The sequence below is a fragment of the Anguilla rostrata genome, chromosome 15 (assembly GCF_018555375.3).
Source record: "Anguilla rostrata isolate EN2019 chromosome 15, ASM1855537v3, whole genome shotgun sequence".
NCBI classification, from domain to species: Eukaryota; Metazoa; Chordata; class Actinopteri; order Anguilliformes; family Anguillidae; genus Anguilla; species Anguilla rostrata.
In genome coordinates, this window is record NC_057947.1 from 31,184,380 (window position 1) to 31,205,853 (window position 21,474).

At 47.2% G+C, this 21,474-nt stretch overlaps 2 protein-coding genes across 4 annotated transcripts in view; both read right to left on the reverse strand.

Moving 5' to 3' along the window:
- LOC135240871 (cytoplasmic protein NCK2-like) overlaps nucleotides 1–11,410 on the reverse strand; it is a 46,589-nt gene extending 35,179 nt beyond the window's left edge. Inside the window, exon 1 of one of the 3 annotated variants that reach the window (XM_064310882.1) lies at nucleotides 11,096–11,410. The gene's annotated coding sequence lies outside the window, so the exon portion shown is untranslated. Of the gene's footprint in view, nucleotides 1–9,844; nucleotides 10,021–11,095 lie in introns of those variants that run through there. The other 2 variants (XM_064310881.1, XM_064310883.1) reach the window with 2 other exon arrangements.
- A 7,638-nt stretch (nucleotides 11,411–19,048) lies between these two features.
- Nucleotides 19,049–20,760, reverse strand: dph3 (diphthamide biosynthesis 3). Its single transcript, XM_064311028.1, has 3 exons — nucleotides 20,563–20,760; nucleotides 20,156–20,230; nucleotides 19,049–19,346 (listed from the first exon to the last, which is right to left on the reverse strand). Exons 1-3 carry the CDS (start codon nucleotides 20,668–20,670, stop codon nucleotides 19,275–19,277), a joined length of 255 nt encoding a protein of 84 aa, XP_064167098.1. The 5' UTR covers nucleotides 20,671–20,760; the 3' UTR covers nucleotides 19,049–19,274.
- Between the last annotated feature and the right edge of the window lie 714 nt (nucleotides 20,761–21,474).

A 21,474-nucleotide genomic window follows, 5' to 3' on the forward strand; every position in this document is an offset into this window, starting at 1 on the left:
AGGTGTGACCACATACCCACCAGACTAAAAACAGGAGTGTCTGGCGCCTCGAACCTGGACAGATTTGGATTTACATTAAATTTGCATACACGTTAGCTCTGCCTAGCACAGCCGGCACGGCTCACACTCCACAGCCGCGTTTGCGACCACACACACACCAGTGCATGGATGGTGCAGTCTTCCGGCTCTCCAGAAGCACAGTTTCACGCCAGGGTCCATCGAAGTTTGCTGGAAGACACAGTGAGTACCATCTGGAAGAGGGGAGTGGGGAGGGGGGGAAACCTGACCTACCCCTCCGTCTGCACGGTAAGGCCTACTGCCCCACGTCCCACCCAAGCATTGGTCCAGACCTGTCCCAGCACCTCCAGACAGACAGGACTGAATGAAGACGATGGCTCAACAGGGAGGGCCTGCCTCCAATAGATCAGGCCTAAGCCAAAAAGCTGCATCTTCTGAGGGCTGTAATCTGTAATCTGCAAAAAGCCCAATCTCTCCACCAGCTCAGGCACTCTGGAGCAAACGGAGACCGAGCCGTCCGCTGGATAAAGACGTCCGTCGCACGCTTCCCCCAGGAACACAATACGAGTCACGCAATTCTCTAAACCAGAGAGAGAGAGAGAGAGAGAGACCAAGAGAGAGAGAGAGAGAGAGAGAGAGAGAGAGAAAGAAAGAGAGAGAGAGAGAGAGAGAGAGGCTGAGAGAGCGAGCGAGAGAGAGAGAGAGGCAGAGAGAGAGAAAGAGAGTGAGATTGAGAGTGAGGCTGAGAGAGAGAGAGATGCAGAGAGTGTGATAAAAAGAAAGGTAGACAGAGAGATTGAGAGAGAGTGAGAGAGATAGACAGAGTGTGAGAGAGAGAAAGGCAGACAGAGAGAGTGAGAGAGATAGACAGAGTGTGAGAGAGAGAAAGGCAGACAGAGAGAGTGAGAGAGATAGACAGAGTGTGAGAGAGAGAAAGGCAGACAGAGGGGCCTACATTTTCAGGGAAAGTGGGGCGGGACAGGTGAGGTGGACTGATGAGTTTAAAAAGCCTCACGGCACATCCGGCCTGCGGAGTGGATTCCCGTTGCCTGGAGAGCACCAGACGGGGGGGGGGGGGGGGGAATCTCACAGCACAACAGCCAGTCGGGCGGCAGAAGGCACACAGATGGAGAATCCCCACACAGGACTTAACCACAGCTGCAATGCAGAATCAAGCGCTACTACAGAAGCGCTAATACCGCCAAGTACCGACACAAGCACTGATCCCAACAAGTACCGACACAAGCACTGATCCCAACAAGTACCGACACAAGCACTGATCCCAACAAGTACCGACACAAGCACTGATCCCAACAAGTACCGACACAAGCACTGATCCCACCAAGTACCGACACAAGCACTGATCCCAACAAGTACCGACACAAGCACTGATCCCAAGACCAAGATGACCGACACAAGACTGACACAAGCCACTGATCCAACAAGCACAACAATCCGACACAACCACTGATCCCAACAAGTACAGACACAACCACTGATCCTGCCAAGTACTGACACAAGCACTGATCCCGCCAAGTACCGACACAACCACTGATCCCGTTGCCAGCAGCACTAGCAGCAACAGTAGTAGTAACCATGGTGACAGTGACAACACACACTTTAGTAATAGCAATCACAGCGTTAGTAGCACTCGTAATTATTGCGCACTAACATTAACACTAATGATGATGGAGGAAGTTACAGCATTAGTATTATGAGTTCTGGTGATGGCTGTCGTACCACTAAAGGCAGTAACCGGTAGCGAGTGTGGCAGAAGCCAGCGCATTAGTCATATCAGCGCCATTACCACAGGCTGACAGTGACATTCCGGAACATTCCACGGCACCGCTAGTCTTCGCGCGCACACGTCACACAGCTGTGCAGGCCGCTCCGGAGATGTGAGCATCTGCTAAATGTCTAAACTGTGAACTGTAAGACGCTACAAGCTCCTCACGCCAGCTGTGCCCATGACAGGACCCTGTCTGCCAGCACTCCACAGTCAGGAACCCCGGTGACCCTGTCCCACCCACCAGACCGGCTCTCCTGCACCACCCTGTCCTGCCCCGCCCACCACAACCACCCTGCCCTGTCCTGCCCCACCCACCACCACCCTGTCCTGCACCGCCCTGTCCTGTCCCGCCCACCAGACCGGCTCTCTCTCACCCTCAGCTGTGTTTCAACAGTCTGCACGTGCAGATGGACACACACACACATACACACACGCACAATAAGCACACAAAAAGCACTCACACAATAAACACACACCCGCATTATAAACACACAATAAGCAAACACATTAAGCACACAAGTGCACGATACACACACACACACAGCGTGTATTACACAGCTTCTGAACACGTTATCTTACCCTTAAGACGTCTCTGGTTCCCTCACACGGTTCTCAGCTACTTAATCGCACCCCTGTGAACAATCTGTTCCTTCACCCTTTGGCTCTGTACACACACCCCCACACGCTCAGTCAAAACAGGGAAACCAGGACCCCCAGGAACAGGGCCCGGACCCCCCCCAGTCCCCCCCACTGCTGCGGAGGGCCCATCATTTCAGGAGGAAAGTCAAAACCAGCCGGCCTCAGTCAGCAGAGAGCGATGGGATAACCGCCCCTTTAGCAAGACGTTCTGAGACCCGATGTGTCAAATCAAATCAACTGTGTTTGTATAGCTCCTTTTATTTCCACATTGCACTGTCACAGAGACGCACTGCCGTGTAACAGTAGCTTCCTGCGTCTGTCAGCTTCCAGGAAGCAACGAGTCTCCAAGGCGGCCATCGCCAGCTCCAGCCGTACGGCCACTGCAAGCTGAAGTGCCCCAGAGGAGGCAGCCATCGCTAGCTCCAGCCGTACGGCCACTGCAAGCTGAAGTGCCCCAGAGGAGGCAGCCATCGCTAGCTCCAGCCGTACGGCCACTGCAAGCTGAAGTGCCCCAGAGGAGGCAGCCATCGCTAGCTCCAGCCGTACGGCCACTGCAAGCTGAAGTGCCCCAGAGGAGGCAGCCATCCTAGCTCAGCGTCGCACTGCAGCTGAGTGCCCAGGAGCAGCCATCGCTAGCTCCAGCCGCACGGCCACTGCAAGCTGAAGTGCCCCAGAGAGGCGGCCATCGCTAGCTCCAGCCGCACGGCCACTGCAAGCTGAAGTGCCCCAGAGGAAGCAGCCATCGCTAGCTCCAGCCGTACGGCCACTGCAAGCTGAAGTGCCCCAGAGGAAGCAGCCACGCTAGCTCCAGCCGTACAGCCCTGCAGCAGTGCCCAGAGAAGCAGCCATCGCTACTCCAGCCGCACGGCCACGCAAGCTGAGTGCCCCAGAGACAGCACCATCGCTAGCTCCACCGTACGGCCACGCAGCTGAAGTGCCCCAGAGCAGGCAGCCACGCAGCTCCAGCCGTACGCCACTGCAGCTGAGTGCCCCAGAGAGCAGCTCGCTAGCTCCAGCCTCGCCACTGCAAGCTGAGTGCCCAGAGCAGGCAGCCATCGCTAGCTCAGCGTCGGCACTGCAGCGAGTGCCCCGAGAGGCAGCCATCGCTAGCTCGCGTATGGCACTGCAGCTGCAGTGCCAGAGAGGCAGCTCGCACTCAACACCGCGGCCCAGGCGTTAAACCCCACCGCCCTCAGGAGGTCAGGGGAGCTCGTGCCCGAGACCCAAGCCCCTCAGCCAATCAGAAGCCGCTCCCACAGAACTGCATGCGTCCCTCACCCGGCAGGTCTAGTTCAGGACGCGTGCATTTCTTCAGCGTTCAGGGGCGGTCAGACAGGTCCTCTCTAGTCCTGTCCCCGCAGGCAAGGCTGCGTAAAGGCCTGGAATCACCTGGTCTGAGAGCTGAGTACTGTAATGACTGGAGCTGTGTGGTACTGTAGGAGAGGGACATAGCAACCCCGCCCATCACAAAATAATAATACTGTGCATGTGCACCAGTAACCTCTCACCCCACATATATATTACATTACATTATAGGTATTATGAGCTCTTATCAACGACTACACAGAGTAACAACTCAGGATCAAGTCCGTTAATCCATTGAACACATGTGTAAAGCCTTTACTATGATGCATACAAGGAGAACAAGATAGTCTGAACAAAATTTTTTTTTTTTTTTTTTTTTAAGTCTGGAGGGTTTAGGAAGAGGAGAGGTACACAAGAAGAGTGCGTCTGAGTTTCCGTTTGAAGGTGCTCAGACACTCTGCTTTCTGACCTCCACTGGAAGATCGTTCCACATCGTGGGGCCAGAACTGCAAGAGTCGAGACCTTGTTGTACCTTAGGGAGGAATCAGCCGCCCTGTAGTACCGATCGACATCTGGCGCTGTAGGTCTGATCATCTTCTCAGATAACCGAGCTGACCCTGATGCTGAGCAACACCATATATCAACACACAAACACATTCCACCAAATTAAAAACCATACATCAAAAACCAAAAATCATTACAAAGTATTCAGAATGACCGATATTTTGAAAATGCAAATGCATCCGTCAGATCAATGATAACATGCAGCCAATCAGACTACATCTCCCCCCTCCCACACACACCCTGTTCTGTCACACTGAAGCACAGATTATGAATGCTCCAGATAATAAATAAATCGCAAACAGCAGCATCACCTCATTAGTCACTGCTCGTTTGGAGGTGTGATTAAATACCGGCATATGTACCTGAAGTCATCCATCAGGACCAATCACGCTCACTTCTTCTGCTTCTGACAGATTTGAATTTACAGTGTGAGGAAGGGGGGGGGAAGCCATCTTCAGTCTGTTTGACAGGACACTTCCTACATGATTCTGTCAGACAAAAGACAGCTTTATTCCCGGAAAAACCACCAGACAGGGAGGTGCTACTGCCAAGAGTCATCAGAATTAAGTGCCAATCATTGCAAAACATTGTTGCGAAGATAAAGAATTTTTTGCATATCCTGTCATTTTTTCTTTTCTATTTAAAGGGACGCACTTCTAGCTAGCATCATAGCCTTCTACCTGAGATTATGCTAACTAACAACTACATCACAACCAGCTAACGTGAGGGAAGCCACTGTCATATTTTAAATACTATGATTACACCCTTTCATTGAAACATTAAAACACATCCCTGGCAGAGATGACTAAGCATCTGAAGACGCCCCCTCAACTGCAGCACATTTTCATCACATGACGCTTCAGTGAGATAAACAGTCTGGAGCAGGTAAAGGCAGTGCAGCACGACTGTGCCGTTCGTTGCCAACAACACTTCCTTTCCACACTCGTCACCTGATTGGTCGACACAGATTGCACCCCTGACTGTGGGAGGGGCCAAGTGGGATTACGAATACCCTCCTCAGTCCGTGATTCTGTGTGACCTCTGACCTTTTGCTTTGCTTTCTGTCTAAGCTGCCATCTGATCCTGGCTACAGCAGGCATCACTGCACAAAGAACGGTATTCAGCTGACTACACCTCCCAGAAGCCAATGCTTGGTCACAACTCACCATTTTCACCATTGGCATGCTTCTGGCTCTTATACACATAATCAAAGACACTCATTAACTTAAACCCTGTCGGAATAATTAGCCATGGAGCGGAAGGCCAGTTCATTGGTCCATAAGCGCCGGTGTGTCCGATAGCAAAGAGCTCCACCCCCAACGTGCGGCTGATGCTTCCCTCCGCAACTTCTCAGCCAAAATAAAATCCAGGAGTAGAAGAAAGGCCTAAAACAGCAGCGTCATCGGACTTAAAACATCCTCACGAGTCAAACAGTGTGCCCGTATTTATATACCCGTCATTCAGCCAGTGTGTCCTCACTAGGGTCAAGCGAAAAGCCGTACGGCTGAATGTCCCCGCCCAGTTTCTAAAACGCTTCAATCCGATATCTGCCCCCGCGCAAACCCTCGCCATCGGCATCACCGTTCACCGCAGTGCCAGTTCCGCCAGCCGGGGAACGGCAGCTCCGCTGTGGGTAACAGCCGCGACGCCATTAGCTACATTACATTGCAGGCGTTCAGCAAACGCTCCTATCCAGAGACCTCTTTACATACAGCTGGATACATACTGAAGAGATTGCAGGTTGTTATATTAGCCTATACGTTCCATTATACTACGCCGCCTCCCGTCCCGCGACCCGGTAAACGCTGCCGTGTAAGACCTGGCGCGGGCGGCGGCTTACTGTGGTTTAACCGCCGCGATTCTGCGCCGCCGTGCGTCCCGCGACCCGGTAAACACCGCCGTTTAAGAGCAGGTGCGGGTGGGCGGCCGCTACAAGCCAGGGCTGCAGCCCTCTGTGGATTATTCCGGAGAAAATAAAACACGCACGCTAACTAAAGAGGAACAGGGCAGCGAGCAGAGTGATGTAGTGAGCTATCAGAAAGTGTGCGGAGGGGGAATACGCCGGCGTGGAGCGGAGAGAACAGAGATGCAAACACGTCTGTTATTAGACCCGCCTCTACGACGTAGAAGAAACATGCACACCGTTCACCCAGGCAAGATAAAAGGCAGAAGATGGGGTGTTTTTAACGTGTGAAAGCAAAGATATCGGTTATGTGCCCCATCTTGGTGTGTTGCAGCTCTTTCCAGGGTTACAGGAGTAGACAGCCTCTGACCTGTACTGGCTTATTAAAAGGCATGACAAATGCTAAGTCATCAACACATTATACAAATTGGTAGGCTGGGCCGCTGTGTCTTCTGAGACAACACCATTCCTTTATATCTGCGTATGAGGCCATTAGGGATAAGCTTCCATTTTATCTTTCTGGTCACCTTTTACATAATTATGCACCTGCAAGTTGCGCTCATCCCAGTGGATGCTTTTTACTAAGTACTTCAAGGCGGTTTCTCAGCCAGGAAAATCAGCATTCCTACTTCGCCCCGTGGCCTTGGAGCAGCCTTCAAAACATCCGCAAAATTTGAACGAGCGTCCCCGCTGAATCACTTCAAATCCGGTATCCACGGCATTACCACCAAAAAAGCATTACCACCAAAACGCCCAATGATGTCTGATTTGCTGTGCTGCTCGTTGGACTGTATGTCTGTTAAACTGTGAATTTTAACGGCACCGTGTCCGTGTCTCACCACTCCTGTTTTCACAGTACTGCTGCTTTCTGGGGCCGGTCTCCCCCGGAAAAGAGACTCTCAGTCTCGAGGAGCTTCAAACGTAGGCTAAATAAACGGAATAAAATGAAAAACGTTCAGACGACTGTCACTCGCAAAAAAAAAAAAGCAGCGCTTCCTTCCCGGGCCAAGCCTCTGCTTGTTTGCCTTCGTATTGCAAGGCAACAGAGACGGCCCTTTGGCTCGATGTCAGGTGACAGCGGTGAAGGGCGGTTGTGAGCCGTCCTGATGGAGACGGATTTCTCCCCCCCCGCGCGCTGCGCTAACCTCCGTCGCTGAGGGCTCTCGGGTGGGCGGGTGTGATGTGTTATCCTGACTCCATTAAAGAGCTGCACAGCCATGCCTTCGCTAAGACTTCACTGGGCGCTGCCTGCCAATCACTCAAGGTCACCCCCCCCCCCACCTCAAAAAAAAATTGCAGGTAGTGATGAGAGAACGAGGCTCCAGGATCAGTGCCTAAGTGCCTTGGGTCAGCACCCAGCCCTCCACAGCAAAAAAATCCCAGAGTCCTTGACAGCAAAAATGAATCCTTCACTGCACTTCCATTTCCACCTATTTTTGGCACATGAAGCATCACAGGCTTTTTGCTAGAAAGCTTGTGCCGTTATGGAAACTGGAAATGCATCAGACAAGACACAAGATAATGACAAATCATTCCTTTTGGAGACACAATACAGGTAAGGTAGGGAGAACGCATGTCTATCAAGGTGTGCACACACACACACACACACACACACACACACACACACACACACAGCAGAGAGCCAACCGCTCTTCACTCAGGGACTGAACCACGCAGACCCTAAATTTTTCCATCTCGCACAAAGGGGAACTGTGGACGCAGGACCACTCAGCGCTCAAAGGGGGGGGGGGGGGGGCACACCCACCTCCGCAAACACACGCGGGGCGAGCGAGCTAAAACACACAGCAGGCCCTTTGTGTTTTGGAGCAGGAGCCTGGTACCGGCGCATTAAAAGGGCACGCACACGGAGGATTCCGGAATTCCAGCCGAGAGGGAGGCGCGCGCGGTGGGCGCCCACGGCGGCGGCGGCTCGAAAAAGCCAGGTTCCCGCTAACGGTTCCCGCTAACTGCAGTTTCGGGGGCCGGTAAAAGCTCTGCGGGGGGGGGCTCTCGGGCCCCGGACGCTGGGCGCCGCCAGGGTCACTCAGAGCAGGCGGCGAGAGGCGCGAGCGTACACAGGGACTCCCACAATGCATTTCAACAGCTGCTCTCACACAACAAGCTCCCAGCTCGCGGTCAGGCACAGGGTACAGCACTCACGTTTTCCGCTTTTTTACGATTTTCGCTGGGTACAGCACCACCTGCCAAGCGTCAATACGTGTAATGTGATGTGTTGCAGGACCGTTTTACCCAAAGGTAAATCAATCACAAGGTCATCTGTAACTGCGACAGAGAGAGGGGGCCACAAGCTTCGATCCAGCAAAAGCACTTAACAAGGAAGGATGTTAACTAGCCTTGCTAAGCACCAGCATAGGTGGTTCTTCATTAATACACGATTTACTGGATTTCAACCATCTGCTGGGGCAGCCTGCCCATAAAAAATACTGCATAAAGATGGGCGGCGGTTCTGGGTGATGGAACAGAAATGAATGCATCCTGAAGATGCATTTATTTGCAGCTGATTGGTTACACAGACACAGGAAAATAGGCTTTCAAAGGAGGGTTGGGAGTACAGGAGAGAGAGCGAGAGACACTGAGAAATCCTTGCTCACCTTCTCTCTCACACAGATGGTAAAATTTTTAATATTTTTGCCACAAGCGAGACAATGCAATTAAATATCCACTGCATGCATAAAACCCCAGTTAATGAGCTGCAGGAAAACTTAAAGTTGCCACATCTCTGTCTTTCATAAAGTACACACTTTTGTTGCATGTCTGACTCTGCCACCATCATCACCATAATCCCCGTCATTTTGGCTTCAAAACTAAAACACTGAATCCAAAAGCCACCTTCATTCTGAGATAAAGAAATCTGACTTTTTTTATAGGTTTATCTAGTTCCATTCAAAAAAATGGATGCAAAATATGACGCAGTCGGACAGGCGTGTACACCTGCCGGTTCCGCATGTTTGTCATTGCTGAGCGGACATTGTCCTCAGGTTTTGCGTTCCCATGGTGATATTATCTTTGGGTGTAACCCTGTTACGGCCTGGTGGTTAAACTCACCTGGCTGGTCAAGAATACAGCCACTGCATTTAGCTTCACTTTCTTCACGGTGAGAAATGATCTAGGCCGCGAAACACACTGGTGTACAGTCACGTGCACATTCCCAACCTGAACTGTGACAGGATCCAAACTAAAATTCAACAGACGCCCATAATAATTCCACAGCCACTTAAAAGTTGAAACCGCACAAGCGCTCTGACAGGTGTAAAATGTAGCTACTAAGTTAAATGAATGAGAAAGGCGCTAAAGGCAAAAATACAACTCATAACAATAAATACAATGCTGGGCTTGGGGTGGGGAGGGGTAGGGGGGCTCATAATTCGAGCTGTCACCGGAATTTAAGAGTGATGGAAACTAATTGCAATGAACCGTCCGCGTCATCGACCGCTAACTTATCAGCTGTTTCTTTGCTCAAAGACACACAAACCTCAGCCTCAAATGCTTTGTTTCGAGTGAAAGCCGGATTAAAATAGCAGGTGGCACAATTAGAAAACTACTGCAACGTGTATAGCGTTGTTTCTTTGTGTCCGTACCCAGCATAGATTCAGGTCTGTACTCACATTTCTTGGGGCTACGGGGATTAAGCCCAAAACGTGCCGGAGCCAAGATCGCAATGTGATTTTTGGTTTCGACGATTTTTCTCCCCTTAAGATGGAAAGTACTCTTAATTAAAAGCGTATCGTATTATCCATCTTCGGACATCCTGTATTACTTGTTACCTGCAGAAATAAGGTCCACGCAACACTAAGTAGACAGGCTGACATACACCACAGCCATATCCAGAATTAATTCATTTATAAATCATAACCAATTATCTTCAGATATTCTCATCCAAACAAAACGCCCTACGGCTAAATAAACAGTTCGTTAGTTGCCGAATAGTTCTAGTCAGACTTGTTCTTACGAATGCGCCAATTTCATTATAAGTCCTAGGCTAGCTCTCCCAAACGCAGCAACAAATGCATGGAAACTGAACACGTCTGTTTAGCAATGAGTAGGCTGTGCTATATGGCATGTTTACACCAATCGAACTAAAAACAAAACAGTGGGCGAGGGCTTTATATCCATGTGGCATTAGCAGGCTACGGATTTAGGGTAAATTCCGGATTTAGTATCATATGAGCAATGTAAAGAACTCACGTTCGGTTTAGGTAGTAGGGTAAGGATAACTGCTACTTTTTCAGGTTTTTTTTTTTTTAAGTAGTGTAACTATAACAATAGCTTACTATAATAAAAATGCGATATACGATCAGTAGAAAAAGGCAACGTCGCGTATACAGCCACTACTAGCTACCTGTAAGTACAATTACTATGGTTTCCCTCTCGAAATCCATCTATCTGACCGTACACATTTCTTTAGGTAGGCTATGAGCGGCAAACTGGTATGTTTTACTTCGTAAAATTGTGTGTAAGATAAGTTCAAAGGGGTTCGATGAAAGTACATGCACACAGAACCGGACAATCGGGAAATCGTTTTGCTACGAAACGCCATCATCGCCGTGATATCAAACCTCGCATCTATTGTACTGCCGTACATACACAAAGCAGAGTCGTCCTGCAAGGAGCAGGAGCGAACCGAGAGCGTCAACAGCGTGGACACATAAAACCAATGTTTGACTCCTCTGCCCACGTTCCGGGGAATATCCGCTTTCTTTCAAAACAACATAAACATAACACGCTAAAAGATATCTGCAGGTTCAAGAGGCTTGGAAAATACAGCTGAGCTCAGTGAAGCCAGTCATTCGCCCGTCAGGCGACCACACCAACTTTACACTCAGTTCTGTTCGCTTTATTTTCCTCTCGCTTCTTACCTTGGTGTTCCGAGCTCCGGTCAAATCAGGCACGGGGAAGAGGGGGGTTGGACACGCACAGAAAGCGTGTTTTCAGTTCAGTCGGGCTGAGATCTGATACCTGACAGTCAGAAATCCGATTTGAGTGTTTTGTCGGGTCTTCTCGAGCAGGCCCCAACAACTCCGCTCCCTTCTGTAGCTCGCTCGCTCTACCTTCTGTTCAACCCACTGGCTTGCTCGGTGACGTCACTGCTGCCGAGCAGGACGGAGAGAGTGATTGAGCGCGGAGGGGAACTGCGCCGGAGTGGGATGGAGCGACGGAGGCAATCTCTCTTGCCATCTGATCTTAGTAAAATCTAACATCAACATACCCGACAGGGGACCAGTTGCCCTTTAAAGTACGATGCCTCGTCAGGACACTGAAAGTCAGCAAAGTTTGGTTTTGGACAGAATCACCTAAAAAATGTTTTTTTTTTGTTTTTGATTAGGCTATACGGAAATATATTTCACAGATGTGCAGAGCTATTTTGCTAAACAAAACGGAACAAGGGGTTGCGTGGGCTATTTTCATGATCCTTTGATTTAAACGGTGATCCGCAGATAGGGAATATAAGTAGGCTAAGTGATAATTTAAATGTTCCAAATGTTCCTGTCATCTATCGAGTTCATGTGTATTCGACCCGCACCTGTGGAAGAAATCGTCATTAAGGTGAGGTGTGAGCCTGCATGTTACTGTCACACTAGCTGCCCGTAGTTAGGGAGCTAATGTTGCACTGAACAAGCTAAATCAACCCTTTCACTCCTTTTCCTGATTTCCTGATCGGAAGTGTGATGTCACTATAGCTGTTTCTCAGGGGATTGAAGTTCTCAGGCTTTACATGGTGCAGCTGCCTCCATGTCTCAGCTGTCCTCATGGTCTGTCCTGTGGTCCTGTTCTCATGGTCTGTCCTGTGGTCCTGTTCTCATGGTCTGTTCTGTGGTCCTGTTCTCATGGTCTGTCCTGTGGTCCTGTTCTCATGGTCTGTCCTGTGGTCCTGTTCTCATGGTCTGGCCTGTGGTCCTGTTCTCATGGTCTGTCCTGTGGCCCTCTTCTCATGGTCTGTCCTCTGGTCCTGTTCTCATGATCTGTCTTGTTCTCACTGTCTGTTCTGTGGCCCTGTTCACATAGTCTGTCCTGTGGTCCTGTTCTCATGTTCTGTTCAGCGAAATGCGAATCCTGCTGTTTCACTTTCATTTCAGCGTCAAGAAACAGCTCTAAAGCAAAGGCATTTTTGGTCTGTGGTTGTGATGATTTGTATAAATCACTTTTGTGGCCTCTAAGAGGGTGCACACTGGAGGTCTGCAGTAAGAATTCTCCAACCGTACAGTATTTTTTAAAAAAGGTCTGCAGACCCATTAAGCAGAGATGACACTACCGTTCTGCAAGATGTGCAGAAAAGCCTGAAAGCACTCGAAAAGTGACGTTCGGAGCAATCTTTGTAAGCTTTGAGAAAAAATGTCGGCTTTTTAAGTGGTTTCAGTGGAAATAATATCATCTAAAGTGTGTGCTCAGGGAAATGAAGAGATTCATCCTTACTAATGTGCAAATGACATCACATAATGACGTATGATATCAGCACAGACATAACGTCCATACCTTCTTCCTCTCCGAGTCTTTCCTTGACCGTTACTGAGAAAGTATTTGCTAAAATGACTGCAGTGGAGGAACTGTGGGCAGCCTTTTTCTCTGTAATGGACATGCAGGAAGAGCCACTGGGGTGCAACCAAGCTCAAGCCAATTAAGTACTTTTTTGATTAAAGCGTTGTTGACCTCAATTGCAAACAAACAAACAAACAAAAAAAAACTGATAAATAAAACATGCACAAACACATAATCCTTGTTCTTCAGAACTATTCAGTGTGACCTACAGTGGTTATTGATTAGAGATATTATTAGATTAATTAATTGAGGGCCAGAGGAGGAGTCTCTGTCTCTCTCACAGACACGCATGCACACATTCACGGTCTCTCTCAGTTCAGTTCAATTTGCTTTATTGCCATGACTTTTAAACATACACATCGCCAAAGCATATTGTTTGTGTAACAAACTCTCTCACAAACAGGCACACACACATGCACTCTCTGTCTCTCTTTCCCTCTCATGCATGCACACACACATGCACTCTCTGTCTCTCTTTCCCTCTCATGCATGCACACACTCATGCACTCTCTGTCTCTCTTTCTCTCTCATGCATGCACACACTCATGCACTCTGTCATTCTTTTCCTCTCATGCACACACACATGCACATTCTCTCCGCCTCCCTCTCTCCCTCTCTTAGCTGGAATGGCGGCCTGCTCTGTGTGGTGAGGGTGCAGTTGGCAGTATTGCTATATTGCAGTATTGACTGCGCTCAGCATGTTTCAGATTAAAGCAGCTTCAGTAATCAGTCAGAACACTTCAATAACAGCTGAAGGACACCAGTGTGTACCATCACCGAGGCACAGAGTACAGACACAGAGCACTGACCTGCAGCTGAGTACAGACACAGAGCACTGACCTGCAGCTGGGTACAGACACAGAACACTGACCTGCAGCTGGGTACAGACACAGGGCACTGACCTGCAGCTGGGTTCAGACACGGGGCACTGACCTATACCGGGGTACAGACACAGAGAACTGACCTGCAGCTGGGTACAGACACAGAGCACTGACCTGCAGCTGGGTACAGACAAAGAGTACTGACCTGCAGCTGGGTACAGACAAAGAGCACTGACCTGCAGCTGGGTACAGACACAGAGCACTGACTTGCAGCTATTCTGGGTACAGACACAGTGTAGCCATAGGGTTTGTATGAATTTCAACATATTTTGTCCTTCCTTGTCACTGCAGATTCTCTGAATGCGTTCTAAAAAGGTCTTTGTGATTCCCTCTCTCCATCTCTCTTTCTCCCTCTGTCTGTTTCTCTTTAAACTGATGTGCTATTGTGCATAGAGCCCAGCCATCTGAGGTCATATGTATTAATTATTCAGATGTGTCTCATTATCTCTGCCTCGCCAGACACAGTCAATCAGCACTGGGTCATGTGGCTTCTCACAACCCTCTGGGTCAGTGAGGTCTGTGGTTACCAAGTTACCAGTGCCAGGTTACCAGGTTACCAGCGCCAACATTCTGTGGAACAAGAGAGATTTACTGTTAAAAAAAAAAACATCCAAAACATGGACTCATTTTGGCATCAAAAGAAAAGTTTCTATTAATAAACGTATCACTAAATATAGGTTAATTAAATCATAATGCATAACCCCCTCCCAATCATTTAAATGTGAATTATGTAACCAAGTGTGGACAATATGTAAATTCTCAGGCTGACAACCAGTGTTTGACGGGCTGTAATGGCCGACACTGATACCTCCCTGGTTGCAGGAATGGAATACATTAGCAGAGGCCTGACATCACGGTAGAAAAAATATAGCGACTGTTGAAGTTGATTTGTACGAAAAAGTCATTCAACAAGAGTCTCGAGAGCGATTGAGCCTCTGTGTAGCTTTTCTCATTAACGTCGCTTGTAAAAACAATAACTTACAAATAAATAAACAAGGTTTCCGATGACTGCGATTAAGGTACTGGTTAAGCATGACATTTTCACTTCATTTACAGCGTCGGTGGCACGTGAAATGATTCTCTTGTTTTGGGATTCGTTTTTTAAGCTATCAAAACTAATTTAGCTAATTCGTTCAAAAAGTAAGAAAAGATTTGCTCAATCATTTTCACTTATACAGTGCCCTTCATGAAACTGATGCCGTATCTCAGGCAGAAAGAGCTGCCTTCTGCTTGCTGTTCTCCCCTTGGCTGCAGAGGTGCCTCCTAACTTTAAGCTCAACATGCAAATCCCCCATGAGCAGCACTCACACTTGGACTGAGATGTAAATGCCATTTTTAATCTATTCAAAGTGTTCCGGGCGTCTGAACCAGAACACCCCTTGGGTCAGTGCGTTAACCTCGGTACGAGGGGAGAGAGATGCATTCACATTCTCTTTAGCTGTTCCAAGACCTGCTGGAGCAGGTAGGAGGTGGAGTACCCCCCTACCCCACCCACCCCCCAGCTACGTCTGCCCCAGCTCATTAAAAAATAAAGAAGAGGTTAAACAGAAGCCAGATTTACAGCTGCGTCAACGAACGGCTTCCGAGGGGCCCCACGGAGATCTGCAATGCATGCTGGGTACATCTCCGCAACCCTCCAACCCTTTGCTGGGGCCGAGCGTCATCTGGGCCAGTTCAACACGTTTCATTCCAGAACACAGGGGTGGTAAATATTTCAGCAGGAACCATTGCTGATGCAAAGAGGGGGCGGTGGGGGGGGAGGTGGGGAAGGGGGGGGGGGGGGGCTGTCTTGAGGTTCAGACAAGCCTCTTCTGCCCTGGGACAGCTCATTAAGCCCATTCCAGCCCGGACTGAAACAAATTTTGGAACGCTGGGCAGCCTGCATGCAGACACACACATTCCTACCTTCTGTTTCCATCGAATGCGCTCAGGCCCCACTGTAGCTTGAGCCAAAATGGCTGACGAAGCACAGCATCGATTAGCCCCCCCCGTTCCCTTTAACAGATTTCTCAAAGCCGTATTTTTGCAGTAATTATGTTACTGACCGCGGTTAGCATCGCTACTTGTGCAAACGCAGCAAAGATTTAGAAGCCAGGAGGCAGCAAAGTGAACAGCAAAACATTTCAGACACAAGAAAAACAAGGAAACGAAACATCATGATCAATTCACTGCCGCATTGCCCAAAAATGAATTATTTTAATGCTTATTTCATGAGATTAATATCATATTAGTGTCAACCGTAATTGATTAATGAGGCTATTAGTGGGTTTGAAAGGCACACATTTTCTGGAACTTCACCCAGCCTAATGGCTACACTGCTGATGATAATTTATTGAGGATGCTCCTGTTGTTCAGGAAGATCGTTTGTTTTGTGGCCTGGCTGATCTCGTTAAGATCCACGAGTCTGCAAAGCCTGTGTAACATCTCCATCCAGTACAAGAACAACGCAGTAGGACCTATGTGAGCTGGTCTGGAGTCAGTAATGAGCACATGAACAGCCGGCCCCTGGTGAGTAATGAGTAATGAACAGCCTATCTGGAGAATGTATAGAGTGATACACCCTTGGGTCATGAACACATATCTGCTCCAGCAATTGTAGATGAAAGCATGGTGTTCATAATACACAATGAATCCTGCTCACAGCCATGTGTCAGAATAATCTCTATAGTCCTCGCAACATTTGGCAGGGACATGCGTTTGTGTTCCATTAGGCATAGATTGAAAACCAACCAATGGAGAACACAAAAGCCACAGACCACACCCCTTAAAATAGGCATGATGTGTGGCTAGTGCCAGTAAACACAGATGAGTCATATTACCAAGGAACACTTGAATTGCTCCTGTGATTTCATGGTACCTAGGGTACTGTGACATCATCATACTGAATTATTCCATTGTGACATCACAGTCAATTGCCTCATACTGACCAAAGCCACCCCCCCTCCCACAAGACCATTGTGACAGAAGCACAATAAGGAAGTGTTTGCAGTATTGTAATAAAGCAATAGCAAAATAAATTTTCATCACATGGATAAGTTACTTAGACCACAGTGACTTAAGCACACTTTTTCTTCCCAATGGAGATTTTTTTTTTTTACCTCACTTGTTTTTTTACTCAGTTCAGACTCAGGTCTTTCCCATTATTTCAATTTCCAGTTTTTCTGGAAAGTTTTTTTTTTTGACAGTGTCTCTGAAAAAGGAATGATGCAAATAAGAAAAAAATTAATGAAAGATCATATTGACATTTATTCCATTGGGATGACTGTAGCTGCTGGAGCAGATTGATGTTTGCTGTGAAAGGGTTGATTTAGCTTGCTCAGTGCAACATTAGCTCTCTAACTACGGGCAGCTAGTGTGACAGTAACATGCAGGATCACACCTCACCTTAATGACGATTTCTTCCACAGGTGCGGGTCGAATACACCTGAACTCGATAGATGACAGGAACATTTGGACACACTACTGCAGATCCCTGGAAATGTCCAATAAAAACGTACCAGCCAAAAAGCACAACCATATGAAAGAACAAACATGCTGAGAACACGAACATTCTAAGTACTCTGCAGGGAGGTTTCCTAAAGTCCAGAGGAAGCATTTCCACCAATTATCTCATCCAACTCTGCCCCATATGCATCGTGTCATTTCGTTTCCAAGGTTGACCAGCCAGATTTCGGTTCTTCACCTGAACGTCAAGCAACGCCCTAACGCGTACGCATCAACGTGACCGCATTCCGGTCACTGTGCACTGTGGCAGGGCCATTGCAACCGGGAGCAGCCATGATGGGCACAGGCCTCGCACATCACATGGAAAATCACAGGGAGGCTCCACATTCTCCCGGGCAATGCCCCGGTTGCTAGGAAGCCGTTTCAAAGTTCCGTCCTGAGCGCGAGCCCAGTCCATCACAAAGCGTCTCCTGTCAGTACTCCCTGCCCATGGGGTTACACAGCTGCTTTGGCAGTTCATCATTATTTGGTACTCCTGGTAATTTACTTTTGTTTTTTTTTTTGCTGGTTGCCCCCATTGTTTCATGTTCGTCATTTAAGAGAGGCATAAATATACATCCTCATATATAGCATTGAATAACAGCAGATGCAGCCTCAATTCACAATGGAAAACGCGAGCTCCCATTCCCGTGAATCCCTCTCTCTAGTGAAGCAGTTTCTGTTCGCTGAGCTGGTGCCGTCCATCACAAAGCTTCTGTCAGTACTACCTGCCATGAGGTAACAGCTGCTTTGCAGTTCACATTATTTGGTACTCCTGTAATTGACTTGTTGTTTTTTGCTGGTTGCCCTGAATGGTCATGTTCTTATCTTAAGAGAATTAATATATCAGCCTCAATAAGCATTCTGTAGTTTAACTTAGCAGAACGTTAAAGTGCAATTCAAATAAAACTGGTGAAGAACCCCAGGTCAGTGAGTCCCTCCCTTTGCTTTTTTACACTTTCACCCACATGGACACACACACATACACACACACCCTCCTCTCCCTGCTTTCCTCTTCACACGTTTGTATCTGGAAATGCTGCATGCGGTTTTTTATTCTGGCTGCCACTGCAGGGCTGAGGGGAAATCTTCCACACTCTCTGACAGACAGAAGTAGTTTGTAATTTATTGTGTTTACAGTCTTAAATCGGCACAGAGAAGTCCAAACTGCCATAGGACCCACAAACTGCTTATATGACCTACTCATATGGAATATTCCCTGTGATAGGCACACTCTTTAAAGGGCACTTTATTAAATGGAATGTGACTGATAGCTCTGAAAATGTTACAGAAAAAAAAAAACTCTTCTGAAACTTTGCAAATCAGTAGGAAAAATAACTGGCATACATCTCACGGGATGCAAATGACCACGTAGGGCATACAAATGTCTGCACGTCATTTTCTTCTGCTTAAATATAGAAGAGAAGGATCACACGAGTGAACATACAGCTCTCTATAAATAGGGTATGGCTGCAGGCCTTGAGGTACCGCGAGATTTTCTTAAGCATTTTCGGTAAAATAATACTCGGGAATTCCATTAAGTTCTTCTCCATCGCTGAGCTGTGCCCCCAGGGAGGGAAAGGCCATGGCCTGTTTTTGGGTTGGACGCTCATTTATGCGCAACTAATACTAATAACAGTATTTATAAATAATCAGTCCCACAGAAACAATCTGCCATAGGAACTCATGCACTGCCATAAATATACACAAGAGAAAACCAGGTCTTGGTATCTGACCGTCCCATCATACTATTATGCCTGAAACCACGGTGGACCGGACAGAATGCTACCGTAACCACTGTATTTATAGAACGCTGCCTCCCTCTGCTGGTGATCCGACACATTTACACCGCACAATTACAGGGCGCTTACCCATTTTGAAACGCAAGCAATAAAACAAACAGGACTGATATTTGCATAGAAGAGTAAAATCGATATTTAATAAATAAAAATAGAAAACATCTAATAAAAACCACCGGTCGGGTCCCACTGATATGGGAGTGTGCGTGTTGGGCTTCCAGGAAAACTGACGAGGTTAGACTTGCGTTGTAGCATCTGATTACGCTTCGCAGATCTGTCACAGTGAGACAGCTTTACTGCTGTACTGTCGGAGTAAATGGTGGGGGGAATTCGTTGATTCAGCTCTTCGCCACCTCCAATTTGTCTTCTCTCGCGGGCGCTTCAATTACTTCACCGGACATGAACGCCTCCTAAGAATAAAATCAACAGTCAAGGCCAGGCACCAATGGTTTTTTTTCTTTTTTCTTTTTTTGCTTTCAGTGAAAATAAACACAAGCCGTGAATGCTTTGTACAACGTTCTGTTAACTATATCAAATTATACATTGTTGATTAGCGTTGATCAAACCTATCTCCTTGGTTTTACTTTTAAACCTGGTTTTTAAAGTGGTCCCAGTTAGAGGCTATATGAAAAGGAACATTCCACGTAGCGATCCACTGTATTCAAATGCCGCATTTATTTTACATTGAAACGGAATGCCAATTAAAACGGCCCGCAGAAAAGACTGTACGCACAAGAAAATACATATCCAACTGCTCAAAACTGCGCGTGTGAAAAGCCAGAATTATCACTTGTTAAATACGACCGATAATGATGTATTATAGAGAGTTTCCCGGTCTAGCTTTTCATTTAATTCTGGAACGATTAGCAAATGGTTGGCAAACAAACAGTGCATACCAACCTAAATATGTGTTCTTAGAATTTAGTTTGAGCACGTTAACCCGCTCAGTCCAACTTCATTCATGAATGTAGAACTTGGCAGTCTTTCAAAAGTCAGACTTGGAAGTGCGTTAAGCTATCAGACATGGCTGCTTTTACAGCACATGTTTTATTTGCCAGCCTAATTTAAAACCTTCGATAAATTAACTACCGAACCGTAATTAAGATTACACCGACTAGCTAAATATATTTCACACGTTTTTAAAACCATTCCTGAATACATGTCATTCCATCCCATGCCATACTAACTGCCCTGTAGCAAACTTGAGCAAGGTACACACCTTATCGTAGATGACTTTAACCAACAATGAACAACTCGGACATGTAGCTACTTCTTCACCATTCTCCAAATCCTCCTGTATGGGGAAAGAATTAACACGTTACCGACTGAACGCAAGAGTTAATCGCCATGTATCATATAGCCTACGTTAGCTGGACAACGTAACAAACTAGCTAGCTAGACGCAGCTGTAAATCAGTTAACGTTAGATAGTAACCTAACCTTGGGCTACCTAGTAGCGCCACAGATTTGACTAAACAGAATAGCTTAAATGAAATATTTTTAAAAAAATGTATACATATAATCGTTTCTGGGCATATTAAGAACAGCATATGTTCGACAATCACAGACATAAATGAATCGTAACAACGCCAGGACAGCTAGCTAACATTAGCTAATGACTACTTGCCTTGGTAATTTCGAATCTATCTCCACAAGGGCATGGATAATAGTAAGTTTCCGTTTCCTCGTCATATTCAAAATCTTCTATCTCTACTTCGTCGTGAAAAACAGACATTTTGAAGTGGACTGCTATAACGATCCTGAGCAGGACCAGAAAGTACCACCACCATGAGTTCTATCGATGTGACTCACATGTTTTACGTGTGTCGAGGAATTGCGAATCCTTTCTGTAGCATCATGGGAAATGTAGTTGTCAGCATTATGTAGTTCTCATTTTAGCTTCTCTACAAGCCTATTTTCACATTCCCATTTACATGTGAATAATAAATATCAAATAAAGAAATACGTTTTGAAAATAATACCCTGTTTTTCTTAGGTCTTATTGTCTTTCAAAACTATGTTTTGATCAATACCTGCTTGCATGCGATTTAAGTGCCCTTGTGCGTGCTCGAGTCAAACTCCAGCATAGTACTATGATTCGCACGTTCAGATAGGTGGTGCTAGAGGACTGAATAAAACTGACAAGACTGAAGGAACCTCGTGGAGTCTGTTTTCAGGCACAGCTAAGCTTGGAAAACAGTACACATATTTCTGGAAATGGTCACCTGCTCAAACTCAAGAAAGGCACTTCAGTCACATGACAGTAGGGATTGTCATTCCCAAGTTTATCACAAAAGAAAACTGTAACCTGAAACCTTGACTGGCCCCTACGCAGACTCCAGATCAGAGTTTTCTAATGCATCCGAGACAATGTGAGGTGTTTGTAAATAAAACTATTTTTTCTAAACACATTTTATCTGGAAAAGCATTTCTCTCCGGGGAGGGAGTAAGGATTTAAGCACCTTGTAGTGAAGGGGATGCACGTTACCCACTGACTCTAATGTGCAGAACCCACTCGAGCGAATCACAGCGGCCGTTT